General features: G+C 39.1%; 1 protein-coding gene and 1 long non-coding RNA gene across 2 annotated transcripts; both read left to right on the forward strand.

The window, feature by feature from the left end:
* The first annotated feature begins 6,827 nt into the window (after positions 1–6,827).
* On the forward strand, positions 6,828–12,263 carry LOC116669363 (fascin-2). Its single transcript, XM_032499165.1, has 5 exons — positions 6,828–7,918; positions 10,588–10,744; positions 10,826–10,947; positions 11,050–11,217; positions 11,825–12,263. Exons 1-5 carry the CDS (start codon positions 7,096–7,098, stop codon positions 12,028–12,030), a joined length of 1,476 nt encoding a protein of 491 aa, XP_032355056.1. The 5' UTR covers positions 6,828–7,095; the 3' UTR covers positions 12,031–12,263.
* A 198-nt stretch (positions 12,264–12,461) lies between these two features.
* On the forward strand, positions 12,462–23,056 carry LOC116669364 (uncharacterized). Its single transcript, XR_004326760.1, has 3 exons — positions 12,462–12,974; positions 14,305–14,307; positions 23,046–23,056. It is a non-coding gene; the product is annotated as an uncharacterized LOC116669364 (long non-coding RNA).
* The last annotated feature ends 549 nt before the right edge of the window (positions 23,057–23,605 follow it).

Consider the following 23,605-nt stretch of genomic DNA (forward strand, 5'->3'; position numbering starts at 1 on the left):
ACATTATAGATTCAAAACGAAACTGACAGAAGGGAGTGGAAAAAAATTCACAATTACAAAGCTGACAGTTACTTCAGCACCACGGAAAGCGCCATGGATTTATTAATACACAGCGAAGTTTGTTGGTTAGAAGGTTAACCCTCAGAGGTCTAAGCCATTTTCCCCCATCTTTGGTTTGCCTGGTCACCTTGTGTATTAATGCTTGTATTACCTCAACCCTTTGTTTCACAATTATACAAGTTGTATACATCATTTATTTCAAGAGAACCGGGGCTATCATAGTATGCATGCTGCAGGGATGTCACATAAATGTATACATTGTTATATGACTATTAATACAAAAGAAAATACTAAACGGAAATTAAATATCACAGATATGTATGGAAATCACACAGAGAACAATAATTACTTAGACTTTTGGCTTTTGAAAATTGTTTTCCAAAGTCTTGGCAATTAGGGGAAACAAAAATAAACTCTAATGCATCATCTGTGTGCTATGTGACATCATTAGGCCAAATCCCACTCACTTCCGCCTCCAGGGGGCCTCCTGGCCTGTCTGTATCTATTTCCCCAATACACTGAATACAAGTCTCTCCTGCTAGGGGTTTCCATTGGCTGCCTCAACGCCACATTTGCCTAACAAACTGCATGAGATTGGTCCAAAGACCCGTCAGTTAGCGCCATCTTGGCTGTGGCCAGAGCTAGTGGAGTATTATTACAATTTACATACTCAACGATGACTAAATAGCTGTTCAGATAGATTAATCGCTTTAGAATTACTCGTCAGTGTCTTCGAAAAATCTTCCCGGTTGGATTACTAAACTCATGAATGTACACCAAATTTTATGGCAATCCATCCATCCAATTGTTGAGACATTTCACTCACTCAAAACCAAAAATTTTAAACTCTAGGCACATGCATACAGTACATGGAAGAGAAATACCACACAAACATTTATATGCAGTAATCGTTGCTGTAACAACTAAAAATCTCAGCCAACCTACTGCTTTGAACCCCAACATAAACCTCCAGCTTGGGCCCCATTAACCCATTTAGCAATGATAGCTAAATTGTCCGCTAGCTCTCCGAGGCCAGCCAGCATGTAATCAAAAACAGATGGAATAATCAACAAAATGCTCTCTATTCTGGTAAGGATGTCTCCCAAAAGCACATGAATTACATTGAAGCAGGCGCTGGGACTGTGAATGATGTTGGGCTATCAGCAGCAGCCAAGTCACTATCTCCCAATGCCAAGTGAGAGGATGCCAGGCACTTCCTGCTGTAAACAATCTACCCAAAGACAGAAAAAGAGGGGAGGAAACCTCTGAATGAGAAACAACAGGAGACGGAGAGAAGCCCCAGTTGCTCAATGAAAATTTCTTCAGTGAACAAATGTACTCAATTTGTCAGACAAGCAACCATAGTGTGTGTGTGTGTGTGTGTGTGTGTGTGTGTGTGTGTGTGTGTGTGTGTGTGTGTGGTGTGTGTGTGTGTGTGTGTGTGTGTGTGTGTGTGTGTGTGTGTGTGTGTGTGTGTGTGTGTGTGTTTGGTGGTGTGCGCAAGGCCAAATGGCATCTCACTGTGTAGATGAACACATAGCAAGACAGTGCTCAGGGCTTATGGAGACAGATGTTGGATTTACAGCTTGGCTAAGTTCACACTATATGACAAGGGCTGCCTCTCCTTTCTTTATCATATCTCTTCTCCCACTTATCACACATATCTCTATTCCAACTGCTGGCCTAAGCTGTGACCTTAGTTTCATTAGATATCAGTGCCAATATTGACCTTACATGTCTGTGATGAATGTTTTACACTTTTTACACACCGTTTTTAAAAATTCCTCTTTCTTTACCCCCTGGCTACTGTACTAACAATCCTACTAACATATTTTTGCTGGGATGCTAAACAAACATGCTCCTCTGACCCTATTAATGGAACCTGGGATTAACTGAAGCTTTTGAATCAGCACAGGGAGGGGTATAGTGAAGAGCCACAGTATTTATTCTTTGTGTGTAAATCACTCTCTTTTACAGTCTCTGTGTGGGAATGCAGTAAAAAGTGAGGGAGAAAAAGTGCAGTGCGACGTACTGTATGTCTGGCTCTTACAGAATGGCAGAGCTTGTATATACCTCTGAGTGAACAGACCGACATGTGGAGATGGTGTGACACATGTTTTCACATAAATTACCATGTATGCATGCACATGCACGCACAGGCACCAAACAAAAAACACAAAGGGATGGTGAGTATTAGCTACGCATGCAAGCTCACATCCGCTTAGACATTAACTCACACGCACAAACAAGCACAGTTTTACAGACAGACACACATACCTGTCATTGTAATTCACATGGTCATTCTCTTTATATGAAAGAGACAGGGAATTGTCAGAATGGCAGAAGCTGAGGCCTCATATTAGCCCTGCTGTCAGAATCAGTGAGCAAAGGATGACATTAACATGAGCGCTCCTGTCCCTTAAAGCTCACGCTGTATGCATCGAAACAGGAGCCCAGACAGTGCACGGCTGTACGCTGTGTCCACCAGGCTGCAGTTTAATCAACGAGAAACTGCCTTTATTGCTTACCTATTTACAGGCTGCTTTCACTGAGAGTTCAGCTATCTTTGTCAATGTATTGCACTGACAGCAATGTAACCTCCAATTAAGTTAAAGCACCTTCTCTCTCTGCTTGACCAGTTCTCTGTCTCCACTCCTTCAAGAATGAGGAGGGGGGGTTAACAAGTTTGGCTCACTCTATATCAAATGACAGCCTACAAAACAAATGTGGCATTACAACTGAGTATTAAAAGGCCTGACATTTACCAAGGCTCATTTATATGGCTGCCCATACTCACTACAACATACTACTCATTGGCAGCCTCCATTACACTGGGCAAGGCAGGAACGAGAAGGCCAGGGCTGGGCTGAGTTTGGGCTGGGCAAACACAGTGGGGTGAGCCCTTAACGGCTGGTGGGAGGATCGTTCTGTAGATGAATGAACACCTGGATTAATGGGGTCAGTGAGCACCAAGGTGCTGAGGAAGGAGAATCCCAGCCAAGGCAGCCATTTTGCATTGTACTTTTCCTGCAAATCGAATGGGCCGTTTTCCTCTGCTGGTTTTAGAGGGAGCAGCAGAAGGTTCCCAAGGGGGCACAATTTTGGACCTGTGTACTGTATATAGGGCATGAACAGTGGGGTTGCTTGTTAAACAGTTATGATTTTATGAACCCCCAGCCATTCAATGACACAACCCCATAGGTTTATGCTAATGTACAGTAATTCCTAAAATCGTAAAGCAAGGGTAATAGTATTGAATTTCTCAGGAAAGGAGCTCACCTAAATCCGTAACTATACCTTTCTGATAACATTATTGTGAAGAGATGTGCTGTCTTCACATCTGGGCGTTAGTTGAGGCCTCAGTTTACCACTAGACAACAATTACTCCTCTTTGAATGTGCATTATAATGAAAGCCAAACAGGGGTAGTGCTGGCCCTTTAAATGGAACTTTGAGTGCTTGGCAGGCTAATAGATGCTAGTGGATTGCATCCTGAAAAATGGTCTTATCTGAAAAGGTCCAAGACAGTTATAAATGAAATAACCTCACTGGGCACATTATTCCATGTTCATGCCCTAGGGAGAGACCTCTGTCCACCATTTGATCTTTGTGTGAGTGCATGCATATAGTATGAATGTGTCCACATGCATGTTTCTGTGTATTTGCAAGGAAGGTGTATTTCCTGTCCTTCAATCATTTTATTTTAGAGAGAACAGCAAAGGTGTAATTATTTCTTCTGACTTGCTTTTAACCAGGAACTTCAGCAGGGGATATGGCACAGGTTATGTTGATTGGTGATCTTTCCTGTTAACCATTTAACATTCCTTTATCTCAAAAATGAATTACATTAACAGTAACAATAACAGTATTGACAGTTACTGGTAAAACAAAAATCACTCCGGTGACTTCAGAAAAATACAAAATGGATTGGTTGACTGAGACTCTCCAGAGAGAAAAAAATAAATGAGGAGTCTCTCCTATACACCCTCAGAAATCAAATTGTGTCATGAATTAATTCAGCATTTGCTTTGTGTTCAACCAGCCAAGCAGTTCCTTTTTATTGGGAAGCTTGAGAGAATAAGACATTCTTCTCATTTCACAGTAAAACAGTAATACAGTAAACACAGAAATCCAAATTTGTGAGAAAACAAACGAGTTTGTAACAAGTAACAATTTATAGTCAACACTGGCATCTACTGGACATGTATTCATTGTACCAACCACAGAAGCACTGCTGTTTGTACACACAACTGTAAAGTTATTTGAAAGCTGTGCCATGTCCCAAAATAGATAATTGGGTTATATTTGTCATCCAGAAACAATATAATTCATATGGGAACTTGATGTGCCATAATGTGTCTGTACTAATAATTTTAGTATAGAGATCTCAGAAGTGGATTGCATTTTTCAATCTACTCTGGTATTACAATAGCACAAAATCTCTAAACCTTTCCAATCTTGTGATGCCATTTAGGTCCTAAAATTTTCCTGGTAAGCAAATTATAGGGGAACTCTGTCAAATTAGTAATGTGTAGTCTCCAAGCGATGTGATGTGACTGGAGTTGTTTTCAAGACTTGACAAAAGATCTTGCAGAGTCCCAGAATACATTACACAACTGTTTTCATGTATTGTGTAGTATCCCTAGTGTTTGACAATTAATTTGACTTTGACATGTGCACTTGTGTTGTGTCCCTTTTAGAAAGTCTGTTATTGCGTTTCCTCTGATACATCAAGTACATCAGTTAGTATTTGCAAATAATCTAATAAGCATGGACTGCCATGATATACATTTCAAAGTTACACTATTTGACACAATTATCAATACCTCAATACTCACCATCTCATTATGGGAACACACAAAGTTGGGTTTATAGATAGATGGATGGATAAATAGATAAATTCAGGATTCTCCAAAAAGAAAACCATAGAATATATTTCAGAAACTGCGATACAAATAAACACCAGAAAGATGACATTGAATTAATTTAGACTATTAAGGGTAACATCATCTACCTGTAATAGTTCTATAGTCCTCTGTTGTGTACTGGTACAAGGCAATGCTGCCACCCAGTGAGCACAGGGTATAAACACATGAAAAATAATTTGCACTGTATTTGTGAGTGGTGGTTTGGGGTTAATGGGAAGAATTTAAATCGCAATTCAAGGCAAGTAAGAGCAGACCAACCAATGTTTGGTCAAGTTTAAAGAATGAGATTCTGCTATTTTGCCACTTCTATTGATTTAAAAATAAAATCAGTGTCCACACAGCTAGCTGGAAGAAAACATAAGTTAATGCAACGCACAGTAAGCTTAAAACTGTACACTTGCCTGTATATATTTAATGTAGAGCTTGAATTTGTATTGTATGTCATAATGGCAATAGTGAGGCTGTGATCCACATTTACACTTTCCTGAAGCTCCCTTTTTTCAATCTGTATTTTTTATACAACATTTCATAAAACTTTTTGGAACAGCTAAAAAACTTTTTTCTTAAGACCTGCTCTGACAACATGTCATACAAACGAGTTTGTTTTGGCGCATTACTCAAACTGTACCAGTGATTTCTGGATCCCCAAGTTGGCCTCCACATGGACGGGTCTGACATCCTGATAAGACTGAAACCTAAACTGTCTTTCAACATGTAGGAGCACAAGATATCTGAGCTCCTTACCCTGTACGACCTCAAAAAAAAGAATACGGTCCTTTGGCTACTACACACATCAAAGTCCTACATATGTTTGTGCTCAACAAACAACTTCTTTTGTAGCTTTGGGCTTTTACCAACCTTTGTTTTAAGATTAACACTAGTGCGTTAAACCCCCATGGTGGTCTGGGATCACAATGCTAATCACTCTTAACTGCCAAGGCTAATAGATGAGAGCACTTGCCTTTAAAAGATAATCAAGACTAAATACCACACCAAGGATTTTGCTTTGTGCTATATTTTAAATCACACACTTTTGTGGTTTAGGTATTTATTTTATTTGTTCTCCTTGACATTACATTCAACATCCCCAGACACCTTGGTAAAAGAGGGTGGTAATGCTCTTACAAAGGTTGACCTTGGTGTGCACTGTGACAAAGGTCATGGAGTCATGTCATCTGTTATTAATTGACTGCTGGAACAACAGAAGTGGGTATGGAAGGTTTGGCAATAATTTGAAAGTGGAGCCAAGGAAAATGGGCAATGTGTGTTCATTCAAATGTGTGCTATTCAAATCCCTCTTTGCTAAGCTTACACGCTTCACAAATTTAAATATCTCTGAGGACTAGAAGCAAACATAATGTTGCTTTACCTCTCTATCTGCATGTGGCAAGCAGGGGTAATAACTTTGTACCACTTTGGGAGTTAAGACTATGCTTCTAATTCAGTCAACTATGTACATTAAATCTGGTCCAACACAACCAACATAACCCTTACTCTCTGGACATTTTCAAATTAGGCTGTGGCTGGCTAGCAGATCAAAGCAGGGATAATCTGAGGGCTGGATGGCCTGACTACTAGTAAATGGAACTAAATATCAGAGTAACTACCTATAGGGAGTCAGGTTGACAAATGAGTGTGCTAGTGTGAGTTACAAAAAAGGAAGAAAAGGGTGGAGAAGAAAATGAAGAGATGAGAGTAAGGGGACCATATGGAAGAGATAGAGAATGAATCTGAGCAGAGTGGGTACTGGAAAAGGAGGGGGAGGAAGGGAGGTGTGTGGTTGGTGCACTGGTATGTGACGTCAGCGGCTTGTTGGATTGAGGTGCTGTGTCCTGCTGATTTTAATCCTAACTCATTAAGGAACGGAGAGCAAGTGCCTGTGCAAACCCTCTGGGGAACGAGAGAAAGTGACGGGAGAAGGAAGGGACACGACAATCCATCAAAGGAGATAAGTTGAGCTAATTTACAGCTTGAGAGTCAGAAGAGGGGAGAAATCAAGCATTTTATTTTTGCTTTTCAGTTGTTTCATGCCTGCTTTTCCCCATTACCCTTTCCCTTATTTGTACTAAACTTCTTTACTTGCAATCTTAACTTGGGCCTGTTCAAGCATGCCCACAAACGGAATTAACAGGGCCCTGAAGCTACAGTTTGGCCTCATCAACTATGAGAACCGTTACCTGACAGCCGAGGCCTTCGGCTTCAAGGTGAATGCCTCAGGTGTCAGCATGAAGAAGAAACAGATCTGGACCTTAGAGCAGGACGAGCAAGATGGCCAAGTAGTGTTCCTTCGCAGCCACTTGGGACGTTATCTGGCCTCTGACAAAGATGGAAAGATTGCATGTGGGGCAGAGAAGCCTGACCCTGACTGCCGTTTCCTTATTGTGCCTCAATCTGATGGTCGCTGGGCACTGCAGTCAGAGCTTTACCTGCGTTACTTTGGTGGATCGGCTGACTACCTATCGTGCTTTGCCCAAGCCATTGGGGAACAAGAGCTGTGGGCCGTCCATTTGGCTTTACATCCGCAGGCCAGCCTGCTCAGTGTGGCACGTAAGCGCTATGCCCATCTGTCTTCCTCAGATGGAGAGATCTCTGTAGACAGCAATATTCCCTGGGGAGTGGACTCCCTGGTCACCTTGGTATACCTTGATGGCAAGTACAGCCTGAAGACCTGTGACAGCCGTTTCCTCAGCAATGATGGCAAACTGGTAAAGGAGAACACCAATAGTACTAGCTTCACACTGGAGCTGAAATCCGGAAAGCTGGCTTTTAAGGACTGTGATGGGAAATATCTGACCCCAGTAGGTCCAACAGGGACACTGCGATCTGGCCGATGTTCCAAGCCTGGAAAAGATGAGCTGTTTGATCTTGAGGAGAGTCATCCACAAGTAGTTTTTCAAGCCGCCAATAAAAGATTTGTCTCTGTCAAACAAGGTAATCCGCCTGTGATTTAGTCTTGAGAAAAACGCACTTTATCTAAAATTGAATAGTTTTATAAAAAAAATGGATCAGAGTGCTACACTAATAGTATGATGTTCTCAAGCCAGTATTACACATTGAGGAACCTTAAAGTTGAATGATTATGTTTTCATTGGTGAAATTTGACTATGTGCAAGTGCATTTTAAAGAAACTTCTACTTCAAATGAGGTGATGGAAACACACCTTCATGGTAACAAATGAGCATGAAAAGAATATGGTGAAAATGGAAGCTAAATGAAGATAGAACTCCTCCCAAAGGCTACATGCTGAGTTCACATTTAGGAAAAAGATATTATGAAATTGACTGACAGAAACACAATTTTCCCCACCATGATTTTTGACTCACAAGTCCTTGTGCCCTTTATTGTAACAGTGTTAACATTAGAGAATAGGTGAGACCATTTTCAGATCCTTTAGAAAGCAGTGCACTATATTATTTTGAAAATAGAGTGTACATCCTTTTTTAAATGACTCTTGCAAACCTCTCAGTGAGATACAGATTTTTTTCTCACTGTCTTTGTTACCGTTTCTCTTCACTGTCAGTGGTTAAATGTAATAGTTATATTCAAGGTACTGTTGATTTCAGTTGTCCTCTCAGATTTACTTCTATATTCTGCTTCCTTTAAGTATTTGTTTTCCCTGCATATGTAAAATAGTTAAACACATAGCACATTAGAATACATGAGTGCCTTTTGACCAATAACAATAAAGTGCATTTCTGAGTGGAACAGTACCACTGTTAGCTAAGCATATTCCAATATCACAGTTTGTAGTAATGAGGGATTATTTATAACTTGCAATGGCCTGGATTTGTCTAATTGAATCCTGGTTACATTATAGTAACCAAAAAAGATAATCAACAGAATTTACCAGCTAATGAGAGAAAAGGACCTGCCTTTCTTGTCTAAATGCTGGATCCAGAATGGTTGAAAGCCATAATGTGGGAGTAATTGTGGTAATGGGCTTTGTCATTTCCACTGTGTGTCCATTGAAGATTAGGTAGCGTGCAAATGACTTCAGGGAAGATCTGTGCCCCGCGGGTGTCAATTTCCATCAATGGACTTTAAGCCTTGCAGATACTCACTCTTTACCGTCATACATTGAGTGAAGTTCTTCAAATTATGTGGATCTATGGTCGGACAATGTGGCAGTGAGAGGGCAACAAGAGAGAATGCTACAGCCAGGCCTCACCAGACAGATGAGTTACAAGATCTCTTGTCAGCCTGCATAATGTGATCTTCCCTGTCCTGTATAATTATTCACGCAAACAATGTGGGAGGACAGGAAAGCAAATTCTGTTCTGATGCAGCTTTTTAAAGCTTTAAAATTAAATTTAAAATTAAAACAACCACCTGCCTTATTTAAATGAGCTGTACTGTGCATATGCAGTCCTACAGCATATCTGAGGAACAAGGTTCTCAAACTAACTTTAGACTGCAGTCAGCATCACGCTTATGCATGACTAAGATTCCTGCAATTAATAAGGTCATCATCAGGGCAATATTTCAACAACCTGGTACTGTATTTTCATAATATAGAGCAACAAATTACATTTTAAATGTACTGCTTGGCCTTGTGGCAGTTCCATGTTTTTTAAGGAACAAGGCACTGAAAGCTGCTTAGAGGGCCCTGCAGTGCAGATTTGCATTTCACCACTCAGGGAATTACGGCAAGCGAATGAACAGGAAGGGTGGAGGGGTGACTGGGGGATTAGGGTTGTAACAGGCTTAAGAGAAAGGTTGAAGGACATTTCTTTGGCATCTAATTTGAACTACAGCAGACACAGTTCAGTTGTATGTGTCTGAGTATCATCCACCACCTAACCCACCCCACCAGACAGAGTTAATACATGTGGATTAAGTGCATAACACTAGATTGACTGCAAGTGGGCACTCGGATTTAGTGAACAGAGCTGACTAATTTCAAACAAAGTTTGGATGCTATTCTGTGTTGGTTTAGCTTTACAGTACTTACACACTTGTTTTGTATGCAAAACAGATCAAATAATTTGTTGAAGAACTAAATTTCACAAAGAGAGGCACACAGGTGTATACTTAGCAGGTCAATTGTTTTAAGTGATACACTGAATCTGCATTTACTTGAAAGGTGAAATACATTTACAATAATTACATGTTTTCGTAATTATAGTGGGGGAAAGACAAAACATACCAATGTCCTGCAGTATAATCCACTTCTACTGTCCAACCTGAGCAAAGCTTCTGATTTGATGATGGAGAAAACAAGATCATCACCTTTCAAGTCAAACAGGGATGACTGTTTTACACTTCAAGAATGGGTTTCGGAAACCAAATCAATGTTTTATGAAATTACTAATACTGACATACTAAATATTAGCAAACATTGCAATCTAAAAATTTGTTTGAAACATGGGCTAGTTTTCACAACTGCCATGATCAATGCCATGATGGTAACGCAAATATGTTGGCATTTACTATTGCACTTGGACATGCCTTACATTATTAGAGCCTTATCTGCACAGCTGGAGCCTTGAAGCAACGGCTTGCCAAAGCATTGTACTGTACCATAGGATGAAACATTGTAATCTGTAATATCTATTTAACAAAGACAAAATAATGTCTGTCTTTTCTTCCATTATTACCAGGAGTGAGTATTTCAGCCAATCAGGATGTGGAGACAGACATGGAGACCTTCCAGATGGAGATTGATAAGGAGAGCAAAAAGGCTATGTTCAGGACCAATGGTGGATCCTACTGGACTTTAGTGACTCATGGAGAGATCCAGTCCACTGCCACAGAAGTGTAAGTATTGATGCTTGAAGGGGAGCTTTTCTCTATGTTTTTCACTGCCTCTATCTAAACTCTCCATTTTGTTTTTCACAGAGAAGTGAATACAATGTTTGACATTGAGTGGCGAGGACAGAGGGTGGCACTCAAAGCAAGTAATGGAAAGTATGTTTGTACAAAGAAGAATGGGCAGCTCTCAGCAGTCAGCGACGCAGTGGGTAAGTTCTTTCAGGCAAGCCATTTGAGATTCAATGCTGTGTCACAGGTACATCTTATTGCACAAGAGATGATCAGTAGTTAGCAGTTGTCCTTCATTGCAGGTGATGATGAATTATTCCTGATGAAACTCATCAACCGCCCTATGTTGATTCTTCGTGGAGAGAATGGCTTTGTGTGTCACCACAAGAACTCCAACACTCTGAACGCAAATCGATCTGTCTATGACATTTTCACATTGATCTTCAATGATGGCGCCTACAATGTAAAAAGTTAGTGTTTTCATGTGTGCACGACATACTACATTTCTGCATAACAATAAGGGCTGTCACGATCATGTTGTCAATTTAAATAGCTGCTTTCAAAATAGTGCAATCATTGCCAAAATAGTTGTGGTGGCAGATTCATTTTAAATAGCTTATTCTAAAACTGTTGTGTAGAACAAGCCATTATAATGTAACAAATATGTGGTTCAAGACTTTTGATTAATTTACAATGTTTAATATAAGCTGAAACAGAAGAACCTGTCCAACAGCGGTAAGATCTAGACAGTCAAGCTCTCTTTTTCTATGTTTTTGGTCCTGACATTGGAACCTTGGACTGTGGAGACACTTTATTTACCCAGTGGATGAACATGCACCTAATTCACTTTCGATTTGTTGCCATTTTCGTAACACTTTTAATTCTCTTGATTATGGAATCCAACAATTATGCAAAATGATCGCGGTCAGCTCAAATGATCAAGATCAGGCAATTGTAGTATATTATAGTTATAATTGTAACAGGCCCTATAACAACCAATATATCTACATCCTGTTTTAATAGATGTTTAGCATTTACTCAATTAACAATCAATAATCCACCAATATCCCTCTGCAGGTGTCAATGGAAAGTTCTGGTACATCTCTAGCAGTGGCCTAGTGTGCACAGATGGAGAAAAGCCAGAGGACTTTTTCCTTGAGTTCCTGGAACATGGACGTGTCGCCATCAAGGGGACTGATGGCAAGTACCTTCGTGGAGACCAGGGAGGTACACTTATGGGTCATGGCACAACCGTTGATGTATCTTCTCTTTGGGAGTATTGATCCCTTTCAATCAAGGTCCTCAAAGAGGGAGCAAGAGGGCGGGGTGCAAGACCCACTTTTATCAAATGAAGCAGACTGACAGGGTAAAAAAAAATCTGCCTGTTTTTATACTAGCTGCCTGAGCCCATGTTTTTCTTTTAGTTTTTTTCAAAAAGAGAACACTTTAGGAAGATATGTTTGGTTTTAATTGTACATGTTACATTTTTTTGTCTTTTAAATAACAATGCCAACATCAACAACACATAGATGTGTGAGCAAATATAATTTCACAAATACAGAATAAGACAGCAGCTCTCCCAATTCATTCAGCCATACTTCGTATTTAACAAAAACGTACGTAACAAATATTTTTGAGGGAAGCCACACTGATCAGTAACTGAACAAAGAGAGTTGCTGCCCTAACTGGTTGTGATGCTGCCTAAAGCCTAAAGGAACATTTAGTCCATCTGCTGCTAATTTTCACTGCCTAAATAGACTGTATATCTCCAAAAGCTGAAAAAACAGCTATCAAAAGTGATACAAATCTGGCAGAGTAGGACACCTTACTCCTGAACATTCACACATTAACTAAATATTAATGAAAACACACAAACAAAGGATTAGTATGGCTGGATTCTTGGGTTTACTAAAAACAAAACAAAAAACAAGGATACTCATTCATAGACACCAAATTAACTTCATTTGGTCTAGGTGACTAGACCTAAGTCAACTATGTATATCAGGATCTTACTTTTGTAACCTCTGTCAATCATCCCACTGCATTTGTTTACAGCTTTTAAATGATTTCAATACTTTGACATGCTTTATAAGAACAGTGTGGTCATTGACGTCACTCTAAGCAATTGTAATGCACCACTGTCTTCAAATTCAATGGCTGGTGCCAATGGTGTTGGTGTCATTTTTCTTAATGTACCATTAACAGCTTCCAGCACAATATGAAGTAAGTGCACCTCTGCAATGCTGAGCAATATATATCCAAAGAAGACTTGCAAACACTGAAATAGGTTATGTGTAACACATATAGAAATACAGAGATCAGACATGGGAACAAATTCTATCAGTGTACATTTTATGTATCTATATCAGGGACAAGCAAGAAACCAAAGGGGGGCACATTTAAAGCATTTGGTGGACGATAAATCTTTTTTAATGTACCAGGTATGAACTCAGAAAGTGCTTCTCTGGTGTTCTGCCTCGGGGCCTTAAACCAAACTGAACTCTACATCCCTTTATACACTGTTCTCATGTTCAGAGTTGGGTAGAGTGATTAGAAAATATAAATGATTTAGTTTTTACATCAGGTCATTACAACAGTGGCATCCCATAAAACATCATGCAGAAGCAAATGTGTTTGAATACAGCACAAATCCTAAAATAATGTCATTTTTTTCCATCTGTTTTCCCAGAGTCAGATGAGATGATGTAGTGAATTTAATTTGTGAAGTGAGTGCTCTGTGCAGCTCTTTGCCCAGTGGTTGTTGGTCAAAACCTGCTCCAATGTGGAAGCAAACTACTCTTTCAGACAGCTTTGGAGTTGTTGGAAAAATAGTTTTACTGTTTACAAAGCGGGAATATAAGTCTTCCCTCCATTCCTTGTGCACAACTAGGCCAGGAAAACATAACCAAAATGATTCTTCTCCTCTAACTCTAGACAAAACAGCAAACAACTGTATTTAAAAAAATGCTGGAGTGTTCCTTTAACTAACCTACCCAACACTGCTCTCATGATCAGTGACCTCTAGTTGACCCTTAGCCAGCACAACCCTTGGAGGAACCTTTTTTGTATTTTGATCTCACAAGACTCACTGAATTGATTACTCCTGAAACCACTTAAAGGGCACAAACTGCCCAGACTATATTGGCATGGATGTTGGTGTGCAGTACAACCTGAACCTGTATACAATTTATCCTGCAGATTTTTGGTCAGTTATTTCCCAGGAAGATATACAATCTGAAATAGTTCAAGTGTAATGTCTAAATCAATGGTTTTGTGATGTGTGCAATTTGCAATTTATAGAGAACTTTTAGAAAGCAAGGTCTAAATTGCTTGGTCATCTATGCATTCTGTATCAGCTCTTTAGAGCCTCCAGCTATATTTTAGAATGTATTTAATATATATATAGATGTTTATTGTGTCACTATGTTTTTGTTTTCTGATATGACTTTTGAAAATGTTGATGGCAATAAAAATTTGACAATATTTTTGTTGACTTTGGAATTAGAATTTTGCCATACTATGAGAATATAAGTGAAAAGTGTGATTCAGTAATTCAGATGGTAGAGAGGGTTTGTCAAACATTGTAAAGTTTGTTGTTTAAAAACCTGGCCTCCTCGTTTGGACAAAATGAACTGTATTCATTTGGAATCTGTAAAGTATCTGCCAAATTATTGTTGTGTAATCTTTTTCTTCTTCTTTTTCTTCTGCTTCTTCTTCTCATATTCAAAATACAAGCCTTCCCCACAGGGCAAGGACAGTGAAAATAATAGTGTAATAATTAAAAGATGAGTACATAATGACTATCTTCAATCTAGGTGTGCTTGCTCCAAGGTCCTGATGTAGTACATGCTGGCACATTGGGGGACATGCATGGACCTGAGGTATCATTAATTGTTTTTCCTGCTACAGTATGATGGGTCACAATGTCTGCTTTATGTGTTGATCAGCCCAGTATTTGGTTAAAAGGAACACAGTACATGGCCATACTTTTGTAAGGAATTTTAAAATGCTAAAATATACTCTTGGCAGATATTTTCCAACCACAATACAATCCACCTTGTCAGCATTCATCCATAAAAAAAAAGCAGCGGGGACCCAGAACAATGTGATATTGCTAAGACACTACACTGGGTGGCAGTGTGTACTTCTCTTTGTTCTCCTTTACAGTCAATAGCCAGTGACAAGCGCTGTGAAATTAACATATCCTGCTGCAATGACAACAAGCCCAACAGCTGTTAGCAATCCCCCACTGCAAACAATTTCCTCTCATCTATATAATATACAGTATATAATACACTTTCAACAACACCAAGTTTTAAAGTGGAAGTGGCATCAGCTCTCACTTGCAGTACACTTATATGAACTAAAGAGAATAAGACACATGTAATGATGTAACATTCCTAGCTATTACCTAAGGTTTTATAGTGTTGCTTATCCACAACAAAGCATGGTATATAGACACACACACACACACACACTAAACTTTCTGAAGCCCCACACATTTCACATTGACACTTTGCCTGCTCTTGTTTAATTCCATAATTACCCTGGCAAAGGTTTTCTCATCACAGCCCATAATTGGTCTGCAAGCCCTGATCACTACACACACTCACTGAACGGGAGATGTTTTAACAGATTAACTTACCTTTACGTAAGATAGACTCTGATTTTGGTGAAGCACTTTGACAGTGCAATGTCTGCAATAAGAATAGTCAAATAATTTAGCAAAGCAAACAAAAAAATTAAATGGAGAACTGAATAAAATGTTTTTGTTTCAAGTAACCAAGTAATCAACCCTTCTGACCTGTGTTTCCCCTTCTCTTTGTAGATCTTTGGTGAGAATGGATGGCTCAGTGAATCTTACTGCCTTACTGTTTTTTTCCATCTGTGTGCCGTACTGCAACATTGTGTAGGTTTGCCTGAAGCCAATGTTGTACAGGACAAACACTACTAAAGTGGAGTTATTTGTGCTACGTCCAGCTCAAACATGAGAAAGAAATCCAGTTATGTTTCCTTGGAGATTTAAGCCTAGTGCGTTTTATTTGACCTCCCGGTAACATTTACTCAGTAATACAGTATATATTCAGTAATGAACACCAAAAACTAGCAGTAAATATTTATTGAATTGGGATTCAGATATCAGGCACAATTTCTCACAAATCACAGTTTATGTATAGTCCAGTTTTCAGACCGTTTCAGACACACACACACACACACACACACACACACAAAGAGAGAGCTAGAGTCCATGTCATTCAGGAGCTGATGCATCTCTCATGTGTATTTTAATTGTACTCTTATATTTAAGTGTGCATATTATTATTTTTTTTAAATAACCTTTTCTGGGATTTGGGGTTATTGTTATTTTGTGTCTCTGGTGCTTCCACACGCATACAAACTTGAAAAAAAACTATCCATGCTGTTTTGAGTGAGATACGGGTTTCTGAATGTCCTCTGCCTTCAGTCAACAGGTGAGCTGTTCAAAACCTGCATCATCTGCGTCATTAGCCAAGACGAGGTGGCTAACTGTAGCATGCTGGCTTCACTCACAATGGCAAAACTCTGCTACAACACACACTAGTTCACCATAATCTACAAAAGAATTACTTATATGTACCTGTTCTGCATGTTTTCCACATGTGCACCTCTTTTAGAAGAAGTCTCCCAGGTAATCCTGCCTTGTACTGACCAAAGTTGGAGAAAAAGTTATCTGGCTAATGTAATCTTACCTAGCTACTGCACATGTGTGACTCCCAACAAAGATTGTAAAGACTGAGTAACTTACTCTGTAGATAAAACAGAAACCCAAACACACAAGGTAAAAAAGGATCTGCAGCAATGTGCAGTACAACAAAAATATGGTGTTTTTTGAAAATGAAACCATGTAAACCTGGTACAACCCTCTGGTACAACCCCTACATACAATTATGAACCTGAAAAATGAGCATAATATGGGTGCTTTAAGTAGGTCTCTATGATTTGTTTCAAAACTTAATAAACTGGCAGTGCAGGTTCCTTCTTGTGCACATTGGTTGTTTGTTGATGCATAGTGCATTCTTTTTTTTCAATTGACAGTTTCATGATAAACTAGAATATTTTGTAGTTTTCAGAAGGTGCAAAATATAATACATTTGACTGATTTACACCAGCTGATATTGAAAACCTCTATACTACCTCTATACTCTACTCTGATGTCTTGGTTTTTAGCAGGGATGCATCTTTACTGGATGTGCATGCTCTGAAGGTAATGGGGCATTTTATTATCAGTGATACCATCAGGGCTAGCTGCCAGCCATGGGTCTCCTGCACACACCACTAGCCCTTTGTCAGTCACTCTTTAGCCCCTCTCTTTAATATGCTCCTTAGCAAGTCCCTAATTTTCCTTCCCATACCTTGTGGCCTTGTGAGGTACTTTGCGGGTTGTGCTTGCTGTTATACGCTGCTTGCACGCATCATTCCAGAGTGGTTCTATATCTATCTTTGCTTTCTAGTGTTTCTCTCTAGTTCTACTTCATCAAGTCTCAGAGTAATGAAGGCATCATAAAATGCTGTGCACTTTAGACAGTTTAAAGTGCTACCATGCTCACTGTGGGCTGAGCTAAACTGCTGAACACATTTGGTTCCTCTCCATGCGCATCCTGCTCTCCCTGACTGCTGATGAAATCTGACCACCTGACTCCAAACTGTGTCTGTCTCACTGTTGTCATATATGGCAGAAAAGAGAGCAAAATCCGGCACAACGTCCTAAGAGACATGGAGAAAATACCTAATTTACCTTCCCTGACATATTTATTTAGTAGGCTACTGAATCTTTAACATGATGGTTAACTGGTGGATTTGTTAGAGACATGTGAACCATGACTTACCTTCAGGGCTTTATAAGGCTTCTTTGGTGACCCATGTGGATTTAGTGTGGGAAGGCAGAGGGGAGAATGTAGCCAAGGTTAGCAAAGTTTGTGTGTAGGCAGCCAAGGCTTGCAAGGTTTCAAGAAATTGCATTGAGCTGTAAGGATATTTGAAATACTTTATGCTTATATCTAAAAAAAACTATAATTAATAATAATATAAGAAATAAGGAAATATAATTATCATTACATCTGTAGCATCGGACTTCATTAACATAGCTACATTCATTTTGCTAACAAAATATCACTTTACTATACCACATTTCACACTGTGAGATTTGAAAATGTAGTAGTGTGTCATATTGTTAAAACAGTCACTTTCTTTGTCACCTGTGACCCAACACTTTGTTTTGAGGTGACAGATGGGCCACTCTGGAGTCCATCTTGGACACACTGCTCCACAGTAACCAAAGTAATAATCCAGGCAGAGTAGCGTTTAGAAAGTGTCTGACCTGCCTCATTCCCCTGTAAACGACACAGGTATTTCCATTTTTGTAGGTTAGGATGCTTTTAACTTTTACGGAATGAAAATAGTTGTAGGCCTCCAAGCTACGATATGCCTTGAATGCCTCCCTTTTATATACACATTCGCTCTCAACTGGATATTTAAATATGTGTATCTGACCAACCTCCGGTAAATCGGAAAGGTCCGTAGACAAAAAACGTTTTCACATATTGTTGAACGGTTCTGGTAATGTACCTTTATTTTATTTATTTTAGTTTGGCCACGTAAAGCTTCTTTTCTTCGACTGGCAACCCCAAAAATACTGGCTAGACATAGTTTTAGCTACAGTAACAAGCAATTCACTTGTTGTTGTCAAGTTTTGGGCCATAGTAATGCACATGTGCAGTACTATTTGTTTATGTTGTTGCAGTTGAAAGCGTCTATTACAGACGATGGCGGAATCTACACATCTCAATTCTCTACCTTTGTTGTAAACAAATTTAACCCAAGCGCTCTGTGGTGACATGGTTGATTCTGTTACTGTTGATCATCTGATAACAGTCTATAAGACATCAATCTCTATTGGTTAAATAAAGATGAAATAACGTAAAATAATAAACTTATTACTCTGATAAAAGTCTCATAATCATAACGGATTCTCCCAAAGATAGACTCTGCATGAGTAGTTGATACTGGCTGTTTCTCACATGTGGGTTCATCTATGTGCTCTGAACTAAACAAAGTAATTACATAAATGACATGTCAACACACGGTTTGTGTAATGCAGTGTACCGTTTTGATGTCCCTTCATGTCCCAGCTGATGCATTTGTGGAAAATGAAAGGCAATTCAACTACAAATAGGCTGCACAAGTTTTGATGCATCAGAAAATTGCAGTGATCCAGAGGAACCCATCCTTTTCCCATTCTACAATTTCCCTCTCCTTGATGTCTGATGTAAATGGATAAAAGTATGCTTTTCTATAAAAAAGAATGACCGCAATTTGCTACAGAACATAACATGCCAGAAGTAATTATAACTTTGTTTACTTATTTCTGACTAAAAATTGCAACCTGTATGGAAGAGGGTTGGCGATGTCCTACTTTTTATCGAATGAGAACATCCGGGATGGCTGAGAAGGCTTTAACATTGTGTTTTCATTTGTGAGCTCAGTTGTCTGTACATACTACAGGTTTAGGAAAAGACAGTGGGAAATCCCACTTTAATTATGAAGCAGAGTACACAAGATTACAAATTCAACTAATCCACTTGAATTAGAAACTAAAGTTATGCCATAAACAGTGACTCTGCAGATACAGATGTTACAGGTTCCATTTAACACGATTACCGCTTTAATACCGTGGTAGTGAGGTGGAAACATTTAATGAGAGGTGAAAAAGTTTATCCTGTATCCGCTGTAGTGTGCACCAACAACCACCACATGGCACATTTGAGCAGTCCAGATGCAGTTTCTCTATTGGTTCAGGGGGAACCGAGAAACACCATGAAAGTATTTGGAAATGAGTGATTGTATTCTGTTAAATTGGCTGTACAGTATACTTACACTTTAGTCTTAATTTCATACTGGACATTTGTGTTATCGTAGACTGTATAAAAAAGTGGACGGATGTGGCATCCAGGTCTGAAAAAGGAAGCCAATGCTGAATTCCCTTAAACCAGATAGTGTTTGCTTAAACCTGCACTCTTTCTAATGCCCAGCAGAGGGCAACTATACTGGCTCCAAAAAGAAGTCTGATTGAGAAAATGGCCCTACTTCTTATTTGTTGTTTTACCTCAATATTTTGTCCTAATAGGTTTATGGACTCTGGTTACAAGTCGTCTTCAGTACAGCATGATGTTCATTTAGTAAATTATGGTCCCATTTCAAGTGAACTAAAAAAAGCAGGTAAAGCAGGGTATGAATAAGGGAGTGGCTACCTGGTAATTGGCACGTCACCATGGTAGCGACGGGATAGAGGCTAAGAGGCTGTCTACACGTACAGGGTTATTTTGAAAAACTGAGACATTTTGCTTTGTTTGTGCCCTTCATTTACATGCAAACAGAAAATTTGCCTCTGAAAACGATTCTTTCTTAAAACTCTGTCCATACTGGAGATTTTGGAAAACTTTGTTTTTTTCTGAAAACCAACAGCTATGCACAATGTTATTTTTGAACACAGAGAGGTTGAAATGTCAAGTTATGAAAATAGCCGCCCATGTGTAAACGTAGTCTGAAGCTAACCATGGCAACTGTGTTAGATAGCCGTGAACCTTTTTTTGTTTGTTTAGGTGCTGAACCCTTTGTGTTTGACAACATCAAAGTTAATTGTAACATTGTGGTCACCTAAAAATGTCTTGTTCAGCATTAGGTTGCACCTAGTCTCGCATTGCCAGAACTTAATCCACAACGTTGCGAAGGAGGTCTGGCTAATCCACAAAGCATTGAAGAAAAATGTGCTCTGGTTTATTGGCATTTCTTTAAAACAATCAATTGTCTTGTAATCTGTCTTTGTGCAACAGAAAACTCAGATTGGACAGAGAGCCTAGCTAGCTGTCTTGATTTATGCTGTAGAAATGCAACCAGAGTGTAAAATGCCAATATTAAGAAAGCGGAAGGTAACGGGACATCCGAAAACAGACATCTGAAAAGAGTGATATCTGGTGGAATTTCCGGCAGAACGAGAGCAATCCCGGAAGAGGAACATCGTGGAAATAGACTTGGTTGCACCTTGCTAGCCAAGTTAGCTAGTTAGTTAGTGATAGCCCAGAAAGTCTGGCAAGAGCCGATGAGAAGAAGTCAAGTGACGCAATTCATGTCCTGTAAACATTACCTGTTAACAACATGCAAAGTGCATGCAGTAACATAAAACCTTTGGTAACAAGTGTGACATGAGTCTTATTACCATTGCAATATTACAGCTGCAACCAGTGAGCTGAGTGAGTACTGCACCTTGTTCTCATCACACCTCTACAGTGAGAAGAAATATGTTCTCCATTCCCGTTCAATTACCCTTTGTATTGCCCTCCACCACCTAAGCATGACAACTTAATATCTGAGTTTTAAAATGTATTGTCCAGTGTTCTAACCAGTTCAGTTTAATGCTTGCTTCAATCATTTGTCATGAAAAATAATTGTGCCCACAAATGTGAAATACGCTGAACTATTATTACAAGGTTAGATGTTGAAATCTCCTCTGCTTCATTTTTGTGTGGGCGTTTTCAGCACTCTTTTACATCCAAACATATTGATATTTCTGTGAATTGAGAATTCTGTTACAGAGAATAGCCTGAGGAAAAAACTGCTGCAGTCTGTAAGTGAACTTAATATGTAGCCTATTATTCAGGACACCAAACATATTTCTACACAGGCTTTAAAATATCCTGGAGTTGTGGCCAGTCAGAGTTTAGACCTCAGTACAATTGAGAATGTATTGCAGTAGGCTTTAATTGCTTTGACTGTGCTTGGGCAGTTTTACAACAAGAATGGGGGGAATGGATTGTATAAAAGGCAGATCCATACAGACTACAGGCTGTGATTGTTGCCAAAAGTGCCTGTTGGCTTGCTCAGGCTTTGTAAAAAAAATTGTTTGCATTTTGAATCTTTTTTTCCAGTGTTTCAGTTTGATTAAAAGTGTTATGATCACTAAAATGTATTTATTTATAAGCAGGCTGGTTGGTTAGTTTGCTAATGTTACAGGTACCGACTGGCACCACATAAACAGCTTATATGTTCTTTCTGGAAACAGGAGAAATAAGTGAGACAGGCAAACTCTGCGTCCGTTTTTCATCTCGCTCAGCAGAAAGAGAGGAGAGAGAGAATTTATTAAAACATTCACAATTTAAATCCCTCTCTGTTACGAACACTCAAGGTTCTCTATGAAATAAGCACAACTTCAGAATACAATACCATTCGTGTTTTGTCTTTTTTTCAGCTTCAAATGAAACATAGCTTATGTTACCACTTACATATGGTTCCTAAATGCATCTCCATTTCCGACTAAAATCATTTTACTCTTCCAAAATGCATGAGCTGACAGATTTTTACCTTGTCTTTAACCACTTTTAACATAAATAACATTCGTTTTTAACATTTTTAACCGTTTTTCAGTACATAAACTCAGTTTTTAACATTAGCTTCCCACATTTAACACATCATACATTTTAAAACTTTTAGACTTTACAAAATGTTCTAGGAGCTAAAAATAAAACTCTGCCCGACGTGACTTCAGTAGCAATAAGTGACGTTAGCGCGAACATGTGGCTACTGCTATATGTACATATATGTCCTCATATTCATAAAACGGCCTTAATAGCGGACATTTAAACATTCAGCAACATGTCATATATTACATCTCAGTTGCTTAACTTAATTTACTATTCCACCACCTGGAAACAGGAGAAATAAGTGAGACAGGCAAACTCTGCGTCCGTTTTTCATCTCGCTCAGCAGAAAGAGGAAGAGCCGCAAAGCGGACCAAACTGACGTAAAGCCCCCCTGGAGCACAATAAGTGTCACACTGCCCCCTGCTGGCGACCCCACAATTACTCCTGATATCTATATAAAATATTTTAGTGCAAGGATGGTGAAACAGGTAGGTTACCCCTGAACAAATACTCAAACATTAATTATAAAATTACAGAAACTACCACAAATGTGATAACACTTTAGTGGGCATCACACTAACGCTAGCTAGCTATTCCACCAACACTGGCAGTGAGCTGCAGGGGTGTTATGCCGTTGCTACCGGTCTGGAGCTGTCCTTGTCCGCTGAAGCTTCGATCAGATCAGTACAGGTCGAGGTCGGCAGCGAAGCTTTCTAACGATGTTTCCACGCTGGCCGATCCCCACTGATGACGGTCCATCTGCGGCTGCAGGACCTGAAGCTCACCGCCATTGTTTCAGTTTGACTGTTAAAAAGTGTTTAGATAATTAAAAGGTATTTATTTAGAAGTGGGCTGGCTGCTAGTTATCTATCTAAGGCGGTGACAATGGTGTAATGATTCAGATGGACTCCCAAGACAAGACGGTTCTCACTATTGACACTATTTTCACACAGAGAGAAATCCTGAAAGGAGAGCAAAAAATAGAATCGAGAGCAAAGACTTGGGTTTTGAGAGTGAGAAGAAAAACGTTTTGAGAGAAACACTTTTTTGAGAGAATTGTTTTTCACACTGATAGCAAAAAAATATATTTTGAGAGTTTAAAAAAGTATTTTGAGAGAGATTTTACGTTTTGAGAGAATTTGTTTTTTTTTCACACTGATAGCAAAAATATATATTTGAAAGTTTAAAAAATATTTTGAAAGAGATTTTTAGCTATTGCTATGAAAAAAAATTCTCTCATAAAACGCTTTTTTGCTGTCAGTGTGATAACTTTTTCTCTCACATATTTTTTTTTCTTTCTCTCAGATCATTTATTTTCTCGCATGTAATAAAGAAACAAATCTAGCTCCATACATGTGGACTTGGTTGCATCAAAAAATAAACTGTAAGCAGCTTCAAAACACGA

The sequence above is a fragment of the Etheostoma spectabile genome, chromosome 19 (assembly GCF_008692095.1).
Source record: "Etheostoma spectabile isolate EspeVRDwgs_2016 chromosome 19, UIUC_Espe_1.0, whole genome shotgun sequence".
NCBI lineage: Eukaryota > Metazoa > Chordata > Actinopteri > Perciformes > Percidae > Etheostoma > Etheostoma spectabile.

Coding starts and splice junctions, on each gene's coding strand:
- LOC116669363 (XM_032499165.1), top strand. CDS start 7,096: ATGCCCACAAACGGAATTAACAGGGCCCTGAAGCTACAGTTTGGCCTC. Junction 7,919..10,587: donor ATTTGTCTCTGTCAAACAAG/GTAATCCGCCTG, acceptor CATTATTACCAG/GAGTGAGTATTTCAGCCAAT. Junction 11,218..11,824: donor TGGCGCCTACAATGTAAAAA/GTTAGTGTTTTC, acceptor ATCCCTCTGCAG/GTGTCAATGGAAAGTTCTGG.